This window comes from Mizuhopecten yessoensis, unplaced genomic scaffold, assembly GCF_002113885.1.
Source record: "Mizuhopecten yessoensis strain PY_sf001 unplaced genomic scaffold, ASM211388v2 scaffold10759, whole genome shotgun sequence".
NCBI classification, from domain to species: Eukaryota; Metazoa; Mollusca; class Bivalvia; order Pectinida; family Pectinidae; genus Mizuhopecten; species Mizuhopecten yessoensis.
In genome coordinates this window covers 458,815-478,128 of record NW_018408707.1, presented here as the reverse complement: position 1 = coordinate 478,128, position 19,314 = coordinate 458,815, and the positions used below count along the sequence as shown (strand labels likewise).

The 19,314-nt window shown below is 38.2% G+C and overlaps 1 protein-coding gene across 9 annotated transcripts in view; it reads left to right on the top strand.

The window, feature by feature from the left end:
- LOC110462203 (myosin-3-like) overlaps nt 1–19,314 on the top strand; it is a 133,212-nt gene that overhangs the window by 67,616 nt on the left and 46,282 nt on the right. For all 9 annotated transcript variants that reach the window (XM_021516055.1, XM_021516051.1, XM_021516056.1 and 6 more), the window contains 3 exons: nt 17,190–17,364; nt 17,902–18,573; nt 18,947–19,024. In XM_021516055.1, coding sequence (XP_021371730.1) covers nt 17,190–17,364; nt 17,902–18,573; nt 18,947–19,024 — 925 coding nt within the window. The remainder of the gene's footprint in view (nt 1–17,189; nt 17,365–17,901; nt 18,574–18,946; nt 19,025–19,314) is intronic.

The following is a 19,314-nucleotide window of genomic DNA, read 5'->3' as shown; positions in this document are numbered from 1 at the left end:
GTACATAGCTGGTTTTGGAGCATTGGTATCTCCACTTTCTGGGGTACATAGCTGGTTTTGGAGCATTGGTATCTCCACTTTCTGGGGTACATAGCTGGTTTTGGAGCATAGGTATCTCCACTTTCTGGGGTACATAGCTGGTTTTGGAGCATTGGTATCTCCACTTTCTGGGGTACATAGCTGGTTTTGGAGCATTGGTATCTCCACTTTCTGGGGTACATAGCTGGTTTTGGAGCATAGGTATCTCCACTTTCTGGGGTACATAGCTGGTTTTGGAGCATATAGGTATCTCCACTTTCAGGGGTACATAGCTGGTTTTGGAGCATAGGTATCTCCACTTTCCGGGGTACATAGCAGGTTTTGAAACATAGGTATCTCCATTTTCTGGGGTACATAGCTGGTTTTGAAGCATAGGTATCTCCACTTTCTGGGGTACATAGCTGATTTCGGAGCATAGGTATCTCCACTTTCCGGGGTACATAGCTGGTTTTGGAGCATTGGTATCTCCACTTTCCGGGGTACATAGCTGGTTTTGAAACATAGGTATCTCCACTTTCAGGGGTACATAGCTGGTTTTGGAGCATAGGTATCTCCACTTTCCGGGGTACATAGCAGGTTTTGAAACATAGGTATCTCCATTTTCTGGGGTACATAGCTGGTTTTGAAGCATAGGTATCTCCACTTTCTGGGGTACATAGCTGATTTCGGAGCATAGGTATCTCCACTTTCCGGGGTACATAGCTGGTTTTGGAGCATTGGTATCTCCACTTTCCGGGGTACATAGCTGGTTTTGAAACATAGGTATCTCCACTTTCTGGGGTACATAGCTGGTTTTGGAGCATAGGTATCTCCACTTTCTGGGGTACATAGCTGGTTTTGAAACATAGGTATCTCCACTTTCCGGGGTACATAGCTGGTTTTGGAGCATTGGTATCTCCACTTTCCGGGGTACATAGCTGGTTTTGAAACATAGGTATCTCCACTTTCTGGGGTACATAGCTGGTTTTGAAACATAGGTATCTCCACTTTCAGGGGTACATAGCTGGTTTTGGAGCATAGGTATCTCCACTTTCTTGGGTACATCAACTCCCTGGCATATGTGGTTTAGTTTGGACAATATCAGGCCCTTGCTGATATTTTCTCTCCAACTTGAGCCTGCCTCTTGTGATATGAAACCCATGTATTACTGAGCTAAGTCTGTAAGGAGTTCACTTGTATGTGTACTCTGCAGGGTAATGTGCATCGGGATAATTTGATACCTTGTTGAAGGTCACAAGGATTCAGATAACACAGGGCTTGATTTAGAAAACAAAATGCATTTAAATTCACTGCAGTTTAATGTCCGCCCTTTTCACCCTCCGTGATGAGAGCGAATTTATCATTACAGGGAATATAATCAAACCACATGCAGTTTATATGTAAGTAATGAAACATTATTGGTAAAATTACACACTGGGCGAAAATTTCCTGGTAAACAGTATTGCTCAGGTTAAGGATATTATATAGAGATTTTGTAAAAAAAAATAAAAAAAAAATCTTTGGATCATTTTTGGTCATTAATATCTCTAGTTAAGATGAACCTTTCTAAACTTTAAAATAGGAACTATCAATTCTTCAATGAATGTGTCTGTTAGATTTTAAACTTATTTTCGTTTTTTTCCAGGAACTCCAAAGGTAAATGGCAGAAAAAGCATCGCTACCAGAGTATCTATAGTTGGGTAAACCCTCACTCTAAGCCAGAAACTGCAACGTTGTTGGAAGATGAGATATCAAGAAATGGAGAGAGCGTGGACAAGCAGCAGTCCAGTGATAGAGAAAGTGTGTTCACATCGTCTCTAGAATTGTCAGTCGACTCCGAGAGTAAAGGGGTTTTGCTTGACGAATGCAAAGCTTTGTCACTTGATCCTGCCTATCTGGAATCCTACACAAGCAGAAATTGTCTATCTTCCTCATTCGACCATGTACCAAAGATATCCAATAACAGGGGCAACTTACTCCAGGAGGACACGTCTCTGGACTCGCTGGTTTTGTCGCCCAGTCGAAAAGTGTGTCATCAAGATAGCTATGTGACTTCTTCTCTTGACTCATTTCCATTGTTCGACTGCCAGTCACAAACGACCCCAGAGACGTCCTTGCACTCAGCAAAGCGCCAGGTGTTGCATTCCAGCAGATGTCACTCCAAGAGTAACAGTTGGTCTAGTATTTCCACTGCTGGGTATCAGGGGTCCTTAGAGGAAACAGAAAGCAGCAACTTCTCTCACAGCAGTAGTCCCTTGTTTGGTCACCCCTTAAGGTGCCTCGAACCGAAATCCGACTTACCATCACCTCTGTTTGACAAACTTTTTCAGAGTGTCAGTGTATTTCAAGCTCCAACTAAGCAATTTCAGGGACAAGAACCTATAGTGGATTCTAATTTTGATAATTACTCCTTTGATCCAGATTATTATTCTGGCAATATGAAAAATAAAGAGACAGACTCTTCATCAGATGATCTGTCTAACATAAACAGAAAGAGACGAGAGGTGTTTCTACCAGAGGATGAGGAGGAATTTCCTTTCTCTAGATATACATTTAATAAAAAACCTGAAAAGGAGATAATGAGTACTACATCATCAGATCGTTCAACGAGTTCGTGTGACTCGGTAATGTCGGACTGCCCATCCTTACCAAGTGGTCAGAGCGCCCATCTCAGTCGCAGTCAGTCCTACAGTTCCCTTTACTCAGGTTTCTCTGTTTATTCCGACCAAACTGACGTGGGGTCATGCAGCACCTCAGGCCTTTATAACCATCATCCCGTTCCCTCCCATCTCCGTCAAGGAGATATCTCGTGCGCTGGACTCGGCTATGCTGGAGATAGATTCATGCCGTGTGGCGAGAATCCAGCAGACATGTTAAACAATCTGGGCTTTGGCGGTGTGGAGAGTTTCCTGCCGGACCGCTTTGCCCAGGACTGGTACCAGAAGATACAAAAGGCACACCAAGAGAGAATGGACCAGCAACGTCTACAATTTACGTATCAACAACTTGTAGATCAGGATGCTCGGGCACGCTTAGCATGTTACACTGGAATAGGAGAGCCAATCAAAAACAAGGAAAGTCAACTTTATGGCCATTTCCCTGGATACCAAGCCCCACCAAACAGTTCCCCTGGTCAGGGCCAACGTGAGCCCTTACGGGGGACTCAAACTACCATACAGAAACTGCACCAGTTACTTAAGTCCGACTCTGGTGAGCTGAGACCAGAAGGCAGTGATGTCATCTACAGTAGCAAGGATGGGAACACTATACTACAAATTAGGGATGGTGATTCGAGAATGGGAAGGAAAGATAATGACTTAATAAGGGAGAAAAGAAAGAAACAGTTCTCCTCACGTAGGCAAAATTCTCTTCCATCCTACCTGGAAACTTTGGAGGAAAAGGATGAACAGCTGCTTCAGAGACGTTGCAACAGATTCATGTCAAAGAAACATGTGGTCAACCTTTCCACTATTGATCACAGTGATACATGCTCAAATTACTCGAGTAGTAGTGTACCAGAGGAAAACAAAGCAGACGCTTTAGATGTTGTTACACAAAATAGGACTGAAGCATCAGGTGACAGAATATTAGGTCAGGATATTTCGGATGTATCCCCTTCAGGCCAAGATAATCAAATTTCACCCTCCAAAATTCTTGATAAACTAGAACATGGTATGAAATGTTCCGAACATGTTGACAAACCTGATCAGTGTTTAAAATATTTTGATGATCCAAAAAATTACTTTCAATTTCCATATGTCCGAGATGGGGGCTCCCAAATAAAAAGTGATTCACAATGTCAAAGTTGTGAAAAACAGAGACCCAAAGGTCAAGGTAGCTTGGACAAAGTCCATGTGCCAAGTATCCAAATCAGACCAACCACAGAGGACTCACGAACTGACAGCCTTGAAGTAGCAGAGATACTGGTGCAGACTACACCATGTGACACTTCATGCCAAAATGATGTTGACAAAGTTCAGAAGCCCGGAAGGCTGAATAATCTTCTTTATGTTAATGTTGCTGATGACAGGATGTTGACGTTGAGTCCAATGTCAGGATCCTCTTCTTCTCCAGCGGTGTTCTCTCCCGTCACCGTGATCGAAGTAAACCTTGACAACCAGAATGACATCATGGAGACTGATGATGCTAACAACATCTCCGTCAACCAAAACAGCTTTTGCTCCACCTCCACTCGTGAATTAGATCCAGGTGGCCTCATCTGTTACCTTGGCAACACTGGTACAAGCGATCATTTGCGTAGAAATAGTTTCATTGACACACTGGCTTTCGATGACTGCAGAGAACACATCAAGAACAAAGACGATAAGAGGAGGTTATCCCTAGATCTAAGATATCATGAACATTCTTGCCTAGATCATAATGTTCCTCCACAGGCAATACTGAATGCTACCAAGCAAACTCCACAAGAATTTGTCAATAATACAATTCTTGATTCGAACATGAAGATTTGTTCTACAAACATGAATGGTAAAGAGAAAACAGGAGAAAAAGAAACTTCTGATGACTCAGTCAAAACAAAGGACTGTAAGGAAGTGTCTATTCAGGCGGATGATGGTAGGCTTTCTCCACTGTTACGCCAATCAGACGTAGACAATCTTCTAAAGTGTCTGGAGGTATTAGAAGGATCAGAACACTCTTACTATCTGGCTCAGGACAGAGGTACTCAGTGGGTCAGCTCTGACCTACCAGACCCCAGAGGCTCAGACTTCACTGACCTTTATAAGGACAGGGTTACCAAGGAGATAAACCTTAAGGACAGGGTTACTAAGGAGACAAACCTCAAGGAGAGGGTTATCAAGGAAACAAACCTCAAGGACAGGGTTACCAAGGAGACAAATTGTGACCTCACCAATGGAAGAGACTTGGGTGCCCCTACGTTGATTTCTGAACCCACAAGTAACCAAACCAAAGGTTCAAGGCTGTGTTCTAACCTCAATAACAAATATGGAGACCCTTTTCAAGCAAGGAATTTGGGAACACAATCCACTCTCTGGGACCCTAGTGTTTCCATGGCAATGCAACAGAATTATTTCACTACAGATGGTGCTGTTGAAAGGGATATTGAAGACAGGAGGAAAGTACACCAACAGCAGAACACTGAAAGTGTTTTGTCGACTGAGAGAAACAAAGTTCTGTCAAGTAGTTCCGGTCAGGTTACCATAGTTTCAGGGAAAGATAACTCTACATGTTCACATGTGTCTGACTCGGAGTCCAGTGATTTCAGTGATACCAACTTCCCTGCATCCTGGAGTAGGAAACGTGAATCTATAGACTCCCAAACAATGAGAAAGTTCTTCTCCAGTCAGAGACGAGACTCAGTCCGAGAGACATCTTTGGACATTAGTAACTTCAATCAGGCAGCACAGACTGAGGATCGGCTGGCTGGTGATATGTGTGGTCACTCCAATAGTGGGGACACGTCAGAGGTCAGCTGTAGTGACATGAAGAATGGTTGCCATGACAATTTGTGTTTGGATTTCAGGGATGGCTGCAATGTTTCAGGTTGTAGACATTCAGAAAATGTACCAAATGTTTGTACTAATTAAATTTCAGGAAATTTTACTGGAAGAATAGCATAGTGGTATTGAAGAAACAGCAAGTGTATATGATTATATATCAAAATTATCAACCTTTGTAATTACTCTGGAGATTTGAAGAAAGAATAATGTTACTGCTCCTCCAGTTTTAGATAACATAAAACTTGAGACAAAAACAACATTGTAATCAAACGTCATTCATTTGAACAAACTTGGTAGCCCTTCATCCCAACATCCTTCTGAAGTTAATCAACGACAGACCGATATAAAAAAAGTTGATAAAACGTCAGAATAATCCGGACTATTGACCCCTGTGACCTTGTATATGAGCAAACGTCATTCATTTGAACAAACTTGCAATTGGTAGCCCTTTATCCCATCATCCTTCTAACAAAATATCATCACCCTGACGATTTTGATTATTCAGAAGAAGTTGTTCAAATATTTTAACATATTTGACCCCTGTGACCTTGAATATGGGCGAAGGTCATCATTTGAACAAACCTGTTAGCCCTTTATCCCAGCATGCTACTGGCCAAATATCAACACCCTAGGCCTCTTGGTTATTTAGAAGAGGTTGTTTAAAATGTTAAACATATTTGACCACCCTGTGACCTTGAATATGGGTGAAGGTCATACATTTTAGTAAAGTTTGTAGTGCTTCATCCCAGCATGTTATTTGTCAAATAGCATCATCCTGGGCCTTCTGGTTATTCAGAAGAAGTTGCCGCCATCTTTCATGGTCAAGAGTGGATTGTATGGTGTATCTTTCATGGTCAAGAGTGGATTTTATGGTGTATTTTTCATGGTCAAGAGTGGATTGTATGTTGCATCTTTCATGGTCAAGAGTGGATTGTATGTTGTATCTTTCATGCTCAATGGTGGATTGTATGTAGTATCATTCAAAGTGTAAGAGTTTATTGTATGTTGCATCTTTCATTGTATGAGAGTGGATTGTATGTTGTATCTTTCATAGTGTGAGAGTCGATTGTATGTTGTATCTTTCATTGTATGAGAGTGGATTGTATGTTGTATCGTTCATTGTGTGAGAGTGGATTGTATGCTGTATCTTTCATTGTGTGAGAGTGGATTGTATGTTGTATCTTTCATAGTGTGAGAGTCGATTGTATGTTGTATCTTTCATTGTATGAGAGTGGATTGTATGTTGCATCTTTCATGGTCAAGAGCGGATTGTATGTTGTATCTTTCATGCTCAATGGTGGATTGTATGTAGTATCATTCAAAGTGTAAGAGTTTATTGTATGTTGCATCTTTAATTGTATGAGAGTGGATTGTATGTTGTATCTTTTATGGTCAAGAGTGGATTGTATGTTGGATTTTTTATGGTCAAGAGTGGATTGTATGGGGTATCTTTCATGGTCAAGAGTGGATTGTATGTTGTATCTTTCATGCTCAATGGTGGATTGTATGTAGTATCATTCACTGTGTGAGAGTTGATTGTATGTTGCATCTTTCATGGTCAAGAGTGGATTGTATGTTGCATCTTTCATGGTCAAGAGTGGATTATATGTAGTATCATTCAAGGTGTAAGAGTTTATTGTATGTTGCATCTTTCATTGTATGAGAGTGGATTGTATGTTGTATCTTTCATGGTCAAGAGTGGATTGTATGTTATATCTTTCATGTTCAAGAGTGGATTGTAGGGTGTATCTTTCATGGTCAAGAGTGGGTTGTATGTTGTATCTTTCATGGTCAAGAGGGGATTGTATGTTGCATCTTTCATGGTCAAGAGTGGATTGTATGGGGTATCTTTCATGGGCAAGAGTGGATTGTATGGTGTATCTTTCATGGTCAAGAGTGGATTTTATGGTGTATTTTTCATGGTCAAGAGTGGATTGTATGTTGCATCGTTTATGGTCAAGAGTGGATTGTATGGTGTATCTTTCATGGTCAAGAGTGGATTGTATGGGGTATCTTTCATGGGCAAGAGTGGATTGTATGGTGTATCTTTCATGGTCAAGAGTGGATTTTATGGTGTATTTTTCATGGTCAAGAGTGGATTGTATGTTGCATCTTTTATGGACAAGAGTGGATTGTATGGTGTATCTTTCATGGTCAAGAGGGGATTGTATGTTGTATCTTTCATGGTCAAGAGTGGATTGTATGTTGTATCTTTCATGTTCAAGAGTGGATTGTAGGGTGTATCTTTCATGGTCAAGAGTGGATTGTATGGGGTATCTTTCATGGTCAAGAGTGGATTGTATGTTGTATCTTTCATGGTCAAGAGTGGATTGTATGGTGTATCTTTCATGGTCAAGAGTGGATTGTATGTTGCATGCATGAGTGTCAAAATGGATTGTAAATTTTATCTACAAATTGATTTATTTTAATGGCAACTTGACTTCAAAAGTGTAGCATACACATTAGTATGGATTGGAAAGGGTTTTAAAACGTATTATGGCATGGTTCGTTGGTGTGTTGGGTGTTTCTACTCATAGCTGGTCACTTACATTTGTAGAGTAGGAAGGTGAACGAAAGTTCAACTGTTCATTGCTGCAAGTACTGACCCATGAGTCATTGCCTTCTAATTTTACTTAAGAAATGCTTGTAAGTGCATGATGAATGAGTACCTGGCACAAATGTTCCCTAACCTCAGTATTGTCACTGTGATCATGTCTTTAGAAAACATTCTCCTTACATGTTTCATTTCAGCTGTTATAGCTGTGTTATTGTACATTTCAATTTTCATTGTATATATAATGTCAAACTTATATCATAAGAAATTCTGTTGTATCGAATGCTTATTATTTGTTGAAGATTTAACATCTGAATAATAAGGTTTGAAATGGTTATACTTGACTTTTGTCTCTCATTGCTATGCATGGATATAGATAGAGAGGAAATATGTATGAAAGCAGTCTCACTTAAGAATCCACCAGCAGGTAGCAAAGTACCTGCAGATATGTCCTGTAGATATCCCAGGAAATTCATAGATTGATATTAAATGTAGCTCAAACCTGGCTATTTCTACAACCAATTTTGTACAATATGGTTTCTCCAATACATGTATAAGCTAGTGGTCAATGTACAGATGTTCCATGCAGACAGCAGGGGTTTAATTCATTTGGCAACCATAACAATTTAGAAAATAGTTCATCTCCTGCCCTCAAAAAAGATCAATGGTACTCAATATTTATGTACCGGTATATACAATTCATCAAATCAATGAAGAATTTTGAGAAGCTGCTTTTTCAGTCGATATAACTCTTGGTCCTATGCCACCTGGCTGAAATATCTACATGTGTGTATACATACTTGCATGCTGAGTTTTTTTTTAATATTCTATGCTACAGCACTTTATGGCAACAAATCCAGGCCATCTGTGTACGTAGAAGGTTGGAATGTTAACCAGACAACCAATCTGCCCATCAATCGGCAATTATATAAGGGTAATTTATCATTGCATAGGACTTATCAGCTGTATGGTTAATATTCAATGACTTGCATCAATTGTAGCCCTTTGTATAATAAACCACAAATATCAGAAGATGTGATTTCTATTTAGTTATATTATAACCTAGTATAGATTGATAACCAAAGGACTATGTATGGTTTGGGCCTGTTTTGGCCCTCAAATGCATCAAAATTCAAAACCTTTAAATGAACTTTGAAATGACTGTTTCTTTAATTTTGAATACTTCCCAAATACTATTATGAAAATATTTAATTATATTTTTAATTATTGTTGCCATGGTAGCAAGTTTAAAATTGCATAAATTAGAAAAATTTGAATATTCAGTGAATATTATGATATTTTGCATAGTTTTTCTCCTAGAAACTATAGAACGCATGCTTGAACAAACTTAATATCAAGGTATAATGTGTAGGCACCTGTAATACATCTTAAGGAGAAATATAAAGTTGGTTCAAGAGTGCGCTCTATGGTAACTAAGAGAAAAACTAGGTGAAAACCTGTCAAAATTGACTGAATAATCAAATTTCAATAATTTATGCAAATATGACCTGGTTACCATGGCAGCCAAAATTGAAAACACAAATAAATGTTTACATAATAGTACTGGGGAAGTATTCAAAATTCAAGAAACAGTCGTTTGAATGTTCTATTGTAGATTTCTAATTTTGATAGATTTGGGGGCCAAAAAAGACCCAAACCATACATAGTCCTTTTCATATATCTTTGGTCAGATCACATGATGATATAAACAACAACAAAAAAAGTTTATAGTTTGTCCATTTAAGTATTGATATAAAAAGGTAATTCACTAAAATTTTGGTCAATAAATAAAATTACTATTTGTTCCTGCATTATATAGTGTAACAGCATTGATTAATTCTGTTAAATTGTTGGGTAGTTTAAACACCTAACACTGGTGGACTTCTGAAGCATTAATTCAGATTGAGACAAACTCTGTGTATACTGAAGCAGAGAAATGTCACGATTGGTAAGATTTTTCGGTGCTGAAACAAAGCTGTTCTTCTGAAAATGCTTAACTTATTCACCCCTGAAAACACTCTTGAACTCTTCCAATTCAAAGGTTGGAATAGTTCATTATGAAATTCCAGGGGTGAATGAGTTAATTGTTTGAAATTCACATCTAAAATGAACACGTTTACTTTTTTCTTCATTGAAATACACAGGTAGTTGTTTATACATTAAATCATATTTTGGTTGTTATTAATTTTTCTCTCAATTTGTATGTGTCATTTGAGATTAACTTCCTGAAATAGTGTTTCCAAAAAAAAAAAATCTCCTTTAAACATAATGCACATGTATTTTCAGCTGAAAAAATATCTCTGCAATCTCAGCTACATGTACAATAACTATCTTTTCTGAAGCAGCATGTCTTTTAAAAACTGTATCCCTGATAAAATCAGCTCTCTCCAGAAAGGACGTACATCCCAAAATAGTTACAGCTAGAAATTCATCAAAAGAAATGTCTTTCAAAAATACAATCCCCTTTAAAATAATATTTCTCAAAATTCTAAATCTACTAACCAAATATATAATTGAGGTCTTCTTTTAAAATAAAATATCCCTTTAAAAATGTGCAGTAACCACCCCAGTCATGTACGTTGTTCTGGGGAGGATGTGACATGGTCTGTTAATTTGTACCGAAGAGTTGTGAAGTATAAAGGTGGTCCTGACTGGTCCACACTTCAGCTCATCAAGATCTGACAGATACCTAGCCCGGCCCAATTGTATCACCCGGCTTATCCCCTCGGGCCTGTCATAGGGCCGGTAAGGGCCCTACGAGGGAATACACAGGACTGCTTATAGTCTCATTTCAGTATGACCAATTAAATTTGAAGTACGTAACCTAATAAAGATTTTTTTTGGATTTCTATCACAAGTAGTAAGTAAAAGGTTAAATACATTCATGTTTGGGCAGATTTTTTGTACTCATTTAGGATGTTTTAAATGGTAGGGAAAAAAAAACGATGCATAAAAATTGTAATTTTAAGAATTCAGCAATACTGAAAAATTGAAATATAATTGGATTTAGAAAAAAATAGATTTTTATATACATAGTTTATAAATATATCTATATGTTTGTAAATGTTCATAGGCTGTACCAAAAATAGAAGAATTTATTTACATTAGGGGCACACCGCTGTTCTACATACCCCATTCCCCATGTATAGCTCTTAAACACCCCTTAAACACCCAGAGATCCCCACCAATGATAACACTCACAGATATTGGCCGTATACACTTATCAGAGCTGTACAACACTGATCATGCTTTGTCACTTAGCTATGTAAAACAATTCTCTTTGAACTGTTACATTGTGACAAACTAACACACAGATCTAGCTGTTAATTCGGTAAATAGTTTTACCGCCCTCCGAACAATCTTGTGCACTCATGACTTCATAACCTCGGATCCAACATGGAGCTTCCATAATAAGGCGTCAACAGTCATGGAAAATATACTACAGTGATACAAGTTTCTGATGTGTTGTATAAAGCTTAAATCAAGTGGATCTAAAAATGTTTAGGCGATGAAAATTCAGGAATAGAAGAAATTTTGGAGATTTTTAAGTGTTGTAACCAAAGACTCGGTGATGCAGATATATATTTCTGATATTGGAAAATTAGAAGAAAAGAAAAATTTTGTAAGCTGCATTTAGTTCAGGTTTGGAAAGATTGCAATATATTTGGCTATCATGGAACAACCAGAAACTCCTGAGGTTGGAGCCAGGCGTCAGAAACTAATAAAGGCTCTCGAGACGATTAATGTTCTCTTTGGAAAAGCCATTAACAGGTAATTAGTTCCCTAGGTAATACACTACAGGTAGGTAGTACATATAGGTCTGGTATTGATTTTCTCTAGGATTTCTTCATCAATAATATTGTGGCTTTCGTATTGCGGGTTTGTTTGTGATAAATTTGACCCGAAGGGCTTTGATTATAATATCTAGTCATGTTTTTTCCCTGTAGAGCAGGAATACAAATTACTATACAGATTTTATTCTGGATTTTAATTTCAGGTAGGGATACATGATATACCTGTTCTGTCATAGATACTGAACTTAGATGCCAAACTTGATATGAATATAGATATTATTTGTACCCGTTCTCGTAAGTTGTATACTTTATCAAAATACTTTTATGTATTTGTTTTAACCATAAAGAAATCATCAGCTTAAACTTAAAAATAGAAATATAACAAAATTAATATATATACATATACATGTATATAGACCTATATTCCTTTGAAATAGGATATACACATATACGTTACCAGTGTTATCACATTCAAGTAAAACAATTATGAAACTTGACAAGTTGCCAAGATCTAATTAAGCATCAGATAATTGGTTTGATCGGAGCAGCACTACACCTGTTTGATACCACAAGGATTTATGAATGACCTAACTGAGTAGCATGTTACTAAATAACACTATTAGATATATGACCTATACCGTTACCTACAATAGTACTGATCCTATACATTAGAACATGTATTATAAAAATGTATGTACATGTGTTCAGTGGTCATAAATAACTCATTCACCCCTGAAATTTCATAATGAACTATTCAAACCTTTGAATTGGAAGAGTTCAAATGTGTCTTCAGAGGTGGATGAGTTAAACACATGTAGTGTACATTTTAAGAGAATCTTAACATCAGATTAAGGTACATGTAGATATATATTTTATGTGTAATTGGAGTGGAGTAATGCACAGCCAGCCTGGAGTTCGAACTCTAATCAGACACTCTACCAATTGAGTTACCTGGTCACCGACGATCAACCCAGTCCAGTTCCGCTACATATTCCTCACTCCTTTTTCCAGGTCTTTACTCCCAAAGACACAACTATTTACAATCCAGGTTCGGGTATCCTCTTGTCAAGAATTCACCAAATGGTTCAAACAAGGTTTGAACTGAAAAATGCACGGCCGCCGGGGGTTTGAACCCGGGACACTCAAAACTCTAGAGAATGCTCTGCCATTTGGGCTGCTCTGCCATTTGGGCTATCTGGTCGTCGACGATCCATCTAGTCAAGCTCAGCAACTTAAGTAAAGGGAAACTAAAGATTTACGTACGTTAATTTGTAGGGTACTTGTTACAAGAAACATCAGATCAGGTTTTAAGTTAGGCTACATGTTAAGAGAAATTTTAAGTTAGCTCCAGGTGTGGTACATGTAAAGAGAAGATTTAAGTTAGCTCCAGGTGTGGTACATGTAAAGAGAAGATTTAAGTTAGCTCCAGGTGTGGTACATGTAAAGAGAAGATTTAAGTTAGCTCCAGGTGTGGTACATGTAAAGAGAAGATTTAAGTTAGCTCCAGGTGTGGTACATGTAAAGAGAAGATTTAAGTTAGCTCCAGGTGTGGTACATGTAAAGAGAAGATTTAAGTTAGCTCCAGGTGTGGTACATGTAAAGAGAAGATTTAAGTTAGCTCCAGGTGTGGTACATGTAAAGAGAAGATTTAAGTTAGCTCCAGGTGTGGTACATGTAAAGAGAAGATTTAAGTTAGCTCCAGGTGTGGTACATGTAAAGAGAAGATTTAAGTTAGCTCCAGGTGTGGTACATGTAAAGAGAAGATTTAAGTTAGCTCCAGGTGTGGTACATGTAAAGAGAAGATTTAAGTTAGCTCCAGGTGTGGTACATGTAAAGAGAAGATTTAAGTTAGCTCCAGGTGTGGTACATGTAAAGAGAAGATTTAAGTTAGCTCCAGGTGTGGTACATGTAAAGAGAAGATTTAAGTTAGCTCCAGGTGTGGTACATGTAAAGAGAAGATTTAAGTTAGCTCCAGGTGTGGTACATGTAAAGAGAAGATTTAAGTTAGCTCCAGGTGTGGTACATGTAAAGAGAAGATTTAAGTTAGCTCCAGGTGTGGTACATGTAAAGAGAAGATTTAAGTTAGCTCCAGGTGTGGTACATGTAAAGAGAAGATTTAAGTTAGCTCCAGGTGTGGTACATGTAAAGAGAAGATTTAAGTTAGCTCCAGGTGTGGTACATGTAAAGAGAAGATTTAAGTTAGCTCCAGGTGTGGTACATGTAAAGAGAAGATTTAAGTTAGCTCCAGGTGTGGTACATGTAAAGAGAAGATTTAAGTTAGCTCCAGGTGTGGTACATGTAAAGAGAAGATTTAAGTTAGCTCCAGGTGTGGTACATGTAAAGAGAAGATTTAAGTTAGCTCCAGGTGTGGTACATGTAAAGAGAAGATTTAAGTTAGCTCCAGGTGTGGTACATGTAAAGAGAAGATTTAAGTTAGCTCCAGGTGTGGTACATGTAAAGAGAAGATTTAAGTTAGCTCCAGGTGTGGTACATGTAAAGAGAAGATTTAAGTTAGCTCCAGGTGTGGTACATGTAAAGAGAAGATTTAAGTTAGCTCCAGGTGTGGTACATGTAAAGAGAAGATTTAAGTTAGCTCCAGGTGTGGTACATGTAAAGAGAAGATTTAAGTTAGCTCCAGGTGTGGTACATGTAAAGAGAAGATTTAAGTTAGCTCCAGGTGTGGTACATGTAAAGAGAAGATTTAAGTTAGCTCCAGGTGTGGTACATGTAAAGAGAAGATTTAAGTTAGCTCCAGGTGTGGTACATGTAAAGAGAAGATTTAAGTTAGCTCCAGGTGTGGTACATGTAAAGAGAAGATTTAAGTTAGCTCCAGGTGTGGTACATGTAAAGAGAAGATTTGGATTAGTTTTAGTTACATTGTAGGGTATATGTAAATAGAATGCATCCCTGATGTGAGGTAAGGATAAGGTAATTCAAACCAAAGGATGAAATATTGAGCAGGAGACCCGAGGCTTTGCCGAGGGTCTTTTGCTCAATATTTTATCCCGATGGTTTGAATTACCTTATCCTTACCTCACACCAGGGATGCATTCTATTTCTTGCTTATTACCGAAAACCTGTAAAAAAACAGCTGCTCTCTTAGTAAAGTTGTAAACTGTCTGCGCAGTTCTCATTTGCATATGCAGCACGAATGACAATTGTTAATGATGTCAATGACCCTGACTGACCTCAAAACGTCATAAAATGACGTCACGAACAATAGCATCAAAAGATGACTATAATTCCCCCGCTAGTCTGTGTGTGTGTAAGCGATCTAGACCCATGGGTCGGATAGAGTTTTCCAGCACCTCCGGAAATGCTGATATCTCAGTCTAGTATGCAAGAATATGGTATTAAATATAAACAAGTTATCTTGAAGTGTGAAATGTCAAATTAAATCATTCACCCCTCAATTCACATTTGTACCTTACCAAATCAATGACTGGGCTGGTCCAGTTTAGATATATAGGGGTGAATGAGTTAAAGGTAACTAGTGAAGCATCTGACCATCAACAATAGTATCGGTATCAGTGACAACTTATCAAATAACCCAGATTGTTTAAATAAAAATGTCTGTATACATCGCTTTCAATTCTACATAAGTGTTTAGTACCTACCACGAAGTATGGGTCTATATATTCACAAGCGTTTATTAAGCACCTAGTACATGGTGTGGATCTATCCACAAGCATTTGTACCACTTAGTACAATGTGGGGGTCTATTCACAAGCATTAAGCACCTTTAGTACAAGGTGCTAATTGCTTTCAGGTGATAATTATCGTAACCTACACTAAATATGCCTTTAATTCATTATAAGGATCGATCGGTTCAAGTTCAAGTTCACACCGCATTAAAGGTATTGTTTAAATGATAATGTGTGGCAATTGAATAGAGAAAAATCATTTAAGGTACCGAGTCCTGTACACTGTTTTGTATCTCCATCAAAGAAGAGTTCCAATTTGTTCTGCATTATTTTAATATATTAGTTTCCTGCCCATTTCATTATAGCGAGGAGTGAAATATGAAAGATATATATATTAATTATAATTTCCTTTTTCTCAAAAAAAATCTGCCACTGGGATTCAATACCTGGACCTCTCGGTTATAAAGCAAGGAGCTTATCAACTGTGCTAACATTCCTGATATTTGTCGAGTCAATACTTTACTGAAATATTACTTCAGATATATTCAAAATGTTCTGACATCTTATAAAATCTGCAACCATCATTGCTTTTATGTGAATTTAGAAGAAATAAGATAGATTTTATATTTGCCAACTCTCCCTATTTAAGAGGGCGGCACAGTACCTCACTTCCGGTCCAGATTTGGTGCTGCTATACGACTAGTGTAAGGTTAAGACAAACATCAGGCCAAGGAGTCGTCTTACAAAAATTAGATTGATACATATAGGATAGATGTTAATACATATAGGATAGACGTTAATACATATAGGATAGACGTTAATACATATAGGATAGACGTTAATACATATAGGATAGATGGCCTTTACTCCATACTTTATCCCTTCTACTCATTATTCTGTCTTTTCTTCATCTTCTTGATAACCAAACTACTCGATAGTGAAGCAGACATCAAACCAATCAATCAATCAATCAATCAATCAATTTCGGACCCTAAAATTTAGCATTTTCAACCTGTGAATTAGCTAAACTATTTCTATTTTCTAAGATCTGATAATTTCACCTGAAAGTTGAGTGTGTACATACACGCATTTTACTTATGCATTTAATTCTGAGCACGCGTCCCATAGAAATTGCAAAAAGTTGGTAAGTATGACATTTAACAGGACACAATTTCTTAAGGCCTTCATACAGTAGAAGAACTGTGGAGTTTCCTAACTTAACCACTGTGAACAAATTAACTAAATGAATAAAAGCTGATGTCATAAAACATCTGAGTGTATAAAGTGGATTTCTCAAATCTTCACAACATCACAGAAAGCAGATAACACCCCCAAATCCCCTTGGGCTGAGTAGGGGGGAAGTGGTGATCTACACACACACTGACCAACACACATGGCCACGCACCCATCCCCTATATAAATAACATATTAACATTTAAATACATCCAGTAATATTGTATACCAGGAAATTTTTGCTAAAGTTTAATTTTCTACTTTTTCGCCCTCTGTAATGAGGGCAAATTTATCATGAACATTAGTAAACATCATAATATGCATAGTAATAAAATGTGAAGGGCCTATTTAAAACTGGGTGAATGCGGATTTTACCGGAGAAGGGCGAAACTTTGACTGGGCAATAATTTCCCAGTATACATTTTTTCCACTGGTTGTTTAGTTTTTTCTATTTTTGTATTTACAGATCACCAATCAAGAGCTCAACTTCAGTGGATGATGTCCGTCGAGAAATTGACCGTGAATCGTCCAGAATTCAACAGGAGATAGAGAGAGAGAGACGGTCTAATTTGCCAGTGTCTAGGAAGGATTCCAAGTCCCCAACTAGGACAGTGTTGGATCTGAGTTCTAGCATGGACAAGGTAGGACCTGTAGGATTTTATATGGTTTTAATGTTATAATGGGGCCAGTAGGACTAGATGTGATGTAAAGGCAGCCGGGGTTCGTTTACCTGATCTGACGTGAAAAAGTATGAAGTCACCTGCCCCACCATGTGTGTCTCCAGGTACCCTGAAGGTTTCACATGGATTTTTAAATTTGCGGTATATCGACGGAATACCCTGCTTTTTTCTGCTCTTTCCAAATATGGCCCTTGTTTGTGTATCTTATCTAGAAATTTTGCTATATTTAGTATTTAATATTTATTATGTAAAACCTGTTTAACCAAAATTTTGGTTAAGATGTGGATGAAATAAAATACACAATCATTATGTAAGTATGTGAATGGATATAGATATTCTACCCTTGGGTGCACAATCGGGTAGAATATCCATATCCCTCATACCTACATTTGATAGACTCTGATAACTATATTGAACTGATATGGTAGGATTTATTTGTGAACATTTATGATATAAACTATACCTACATAACATTTTTATTTACTGATTGTTTTACAGCCAGCCTTTAGTGAGCTTAATCACAACCAGTCGGGAGGGCATAATTCCCTCAAAGATATTCCCTCCCCAATGGGCCGATCTAGCCCCACCCTACAGGACTATGAAGACTCGGGCTACAAAACCCCTCCCAGGGCCCGTAGCCCAACTCTGCGAGCACGAGATCGAATCAGTGGCATGCCTCCCATGCATCCAAGATCTGTCACATCCTCCAGAGATGAATCTCAAAGGACAGTTTCTTCCTCAAGGGAAGAGCCGTTTCGGTCCTCATCCCCTAACCCAAGGTCAAGGACGTCTTTGTCAGATTCACTGAGGCCAGGTTCTCCTAGACCAGATTCTTCATTTCCTGATCCCAAAAGATCAGTTTCACCCATCCTCCGAAGCGGAAGTTCATCTTTCCAGGAGCAGGATCCCTCCTCGAGCTTCTCAAGTTTGCGTGCTGAAAACGAAGAAGAAGCACATACACTGAGTCCCCAGCTTGTTATGCCCGCCGCTTCGAAATATCAGGACTTATCCGTACTCCGGGCTCGCTCTCTTAGCCCCAATGCCAATGACAGACACAGGCCAGCAAGTCCTTTACAGGGTGTTCTCAAAGATTCAACGTCCAGTTTTCTGACAGGGCCACGACCTGCCAGTCCCCGCCCAGGAATGGACCATTCCATGAGATCAGAACTGGTAAGTTTTACTCTCATACTGATCATTTACAACATCAGCTTTTTTTTTTTTTTTTTTTTAATTTTAGAGTTGTGGCAGGTACAATTGATACAATACTGTATACAGAGAAACTTTTGACAAGTCAAATATTCTCCCAGTGCAAATTTCCCCCTTCACATGTAATTACTATACAGTATGCTTTATACTATAAACACCACTTTCATGATAGATTCGCCATCATTGTGGAAAAAGTTAAACAGTTGTGAACATTTTCTAGCATACAGAAAGTTGAATGGACAATATTTGATCATCAGCAATAAGATTTAAATTTAGAGATTAATTCTAATAACTCACTACCTATTTCTTAAGAAAACCAAAACGTTTTTACTTTCAGTCTGTATCCTTTCAAGACCAACTCCCCGTGTCCTCACAGAGGTCAAAGGCAAGGTCACAGTCCGTCGAGGGTCGTCTGGTAAGTTCATGCAGTTCAAGTTCAACTTATAGTGGAAGCTTAGTTACAGTCACACTGATTATCCAAACCCTGAGTTCTGATTTTTAATTATTCTAAACTTATTAATGTCCCAAAATAAACAGCTTAATTGCTTATTAATGTGCGGTGTTATTTAGACACTAACTTGTTTTGCTTGGTAGTCCACAGGACTAGTTGAATAGATTATTTACTAGTCCTTTGTCAAAATAACTAGTCCAAGATTTCCTGATAAGGAAACATCGTGATCTACAGCATGATACACCAAAAATAAT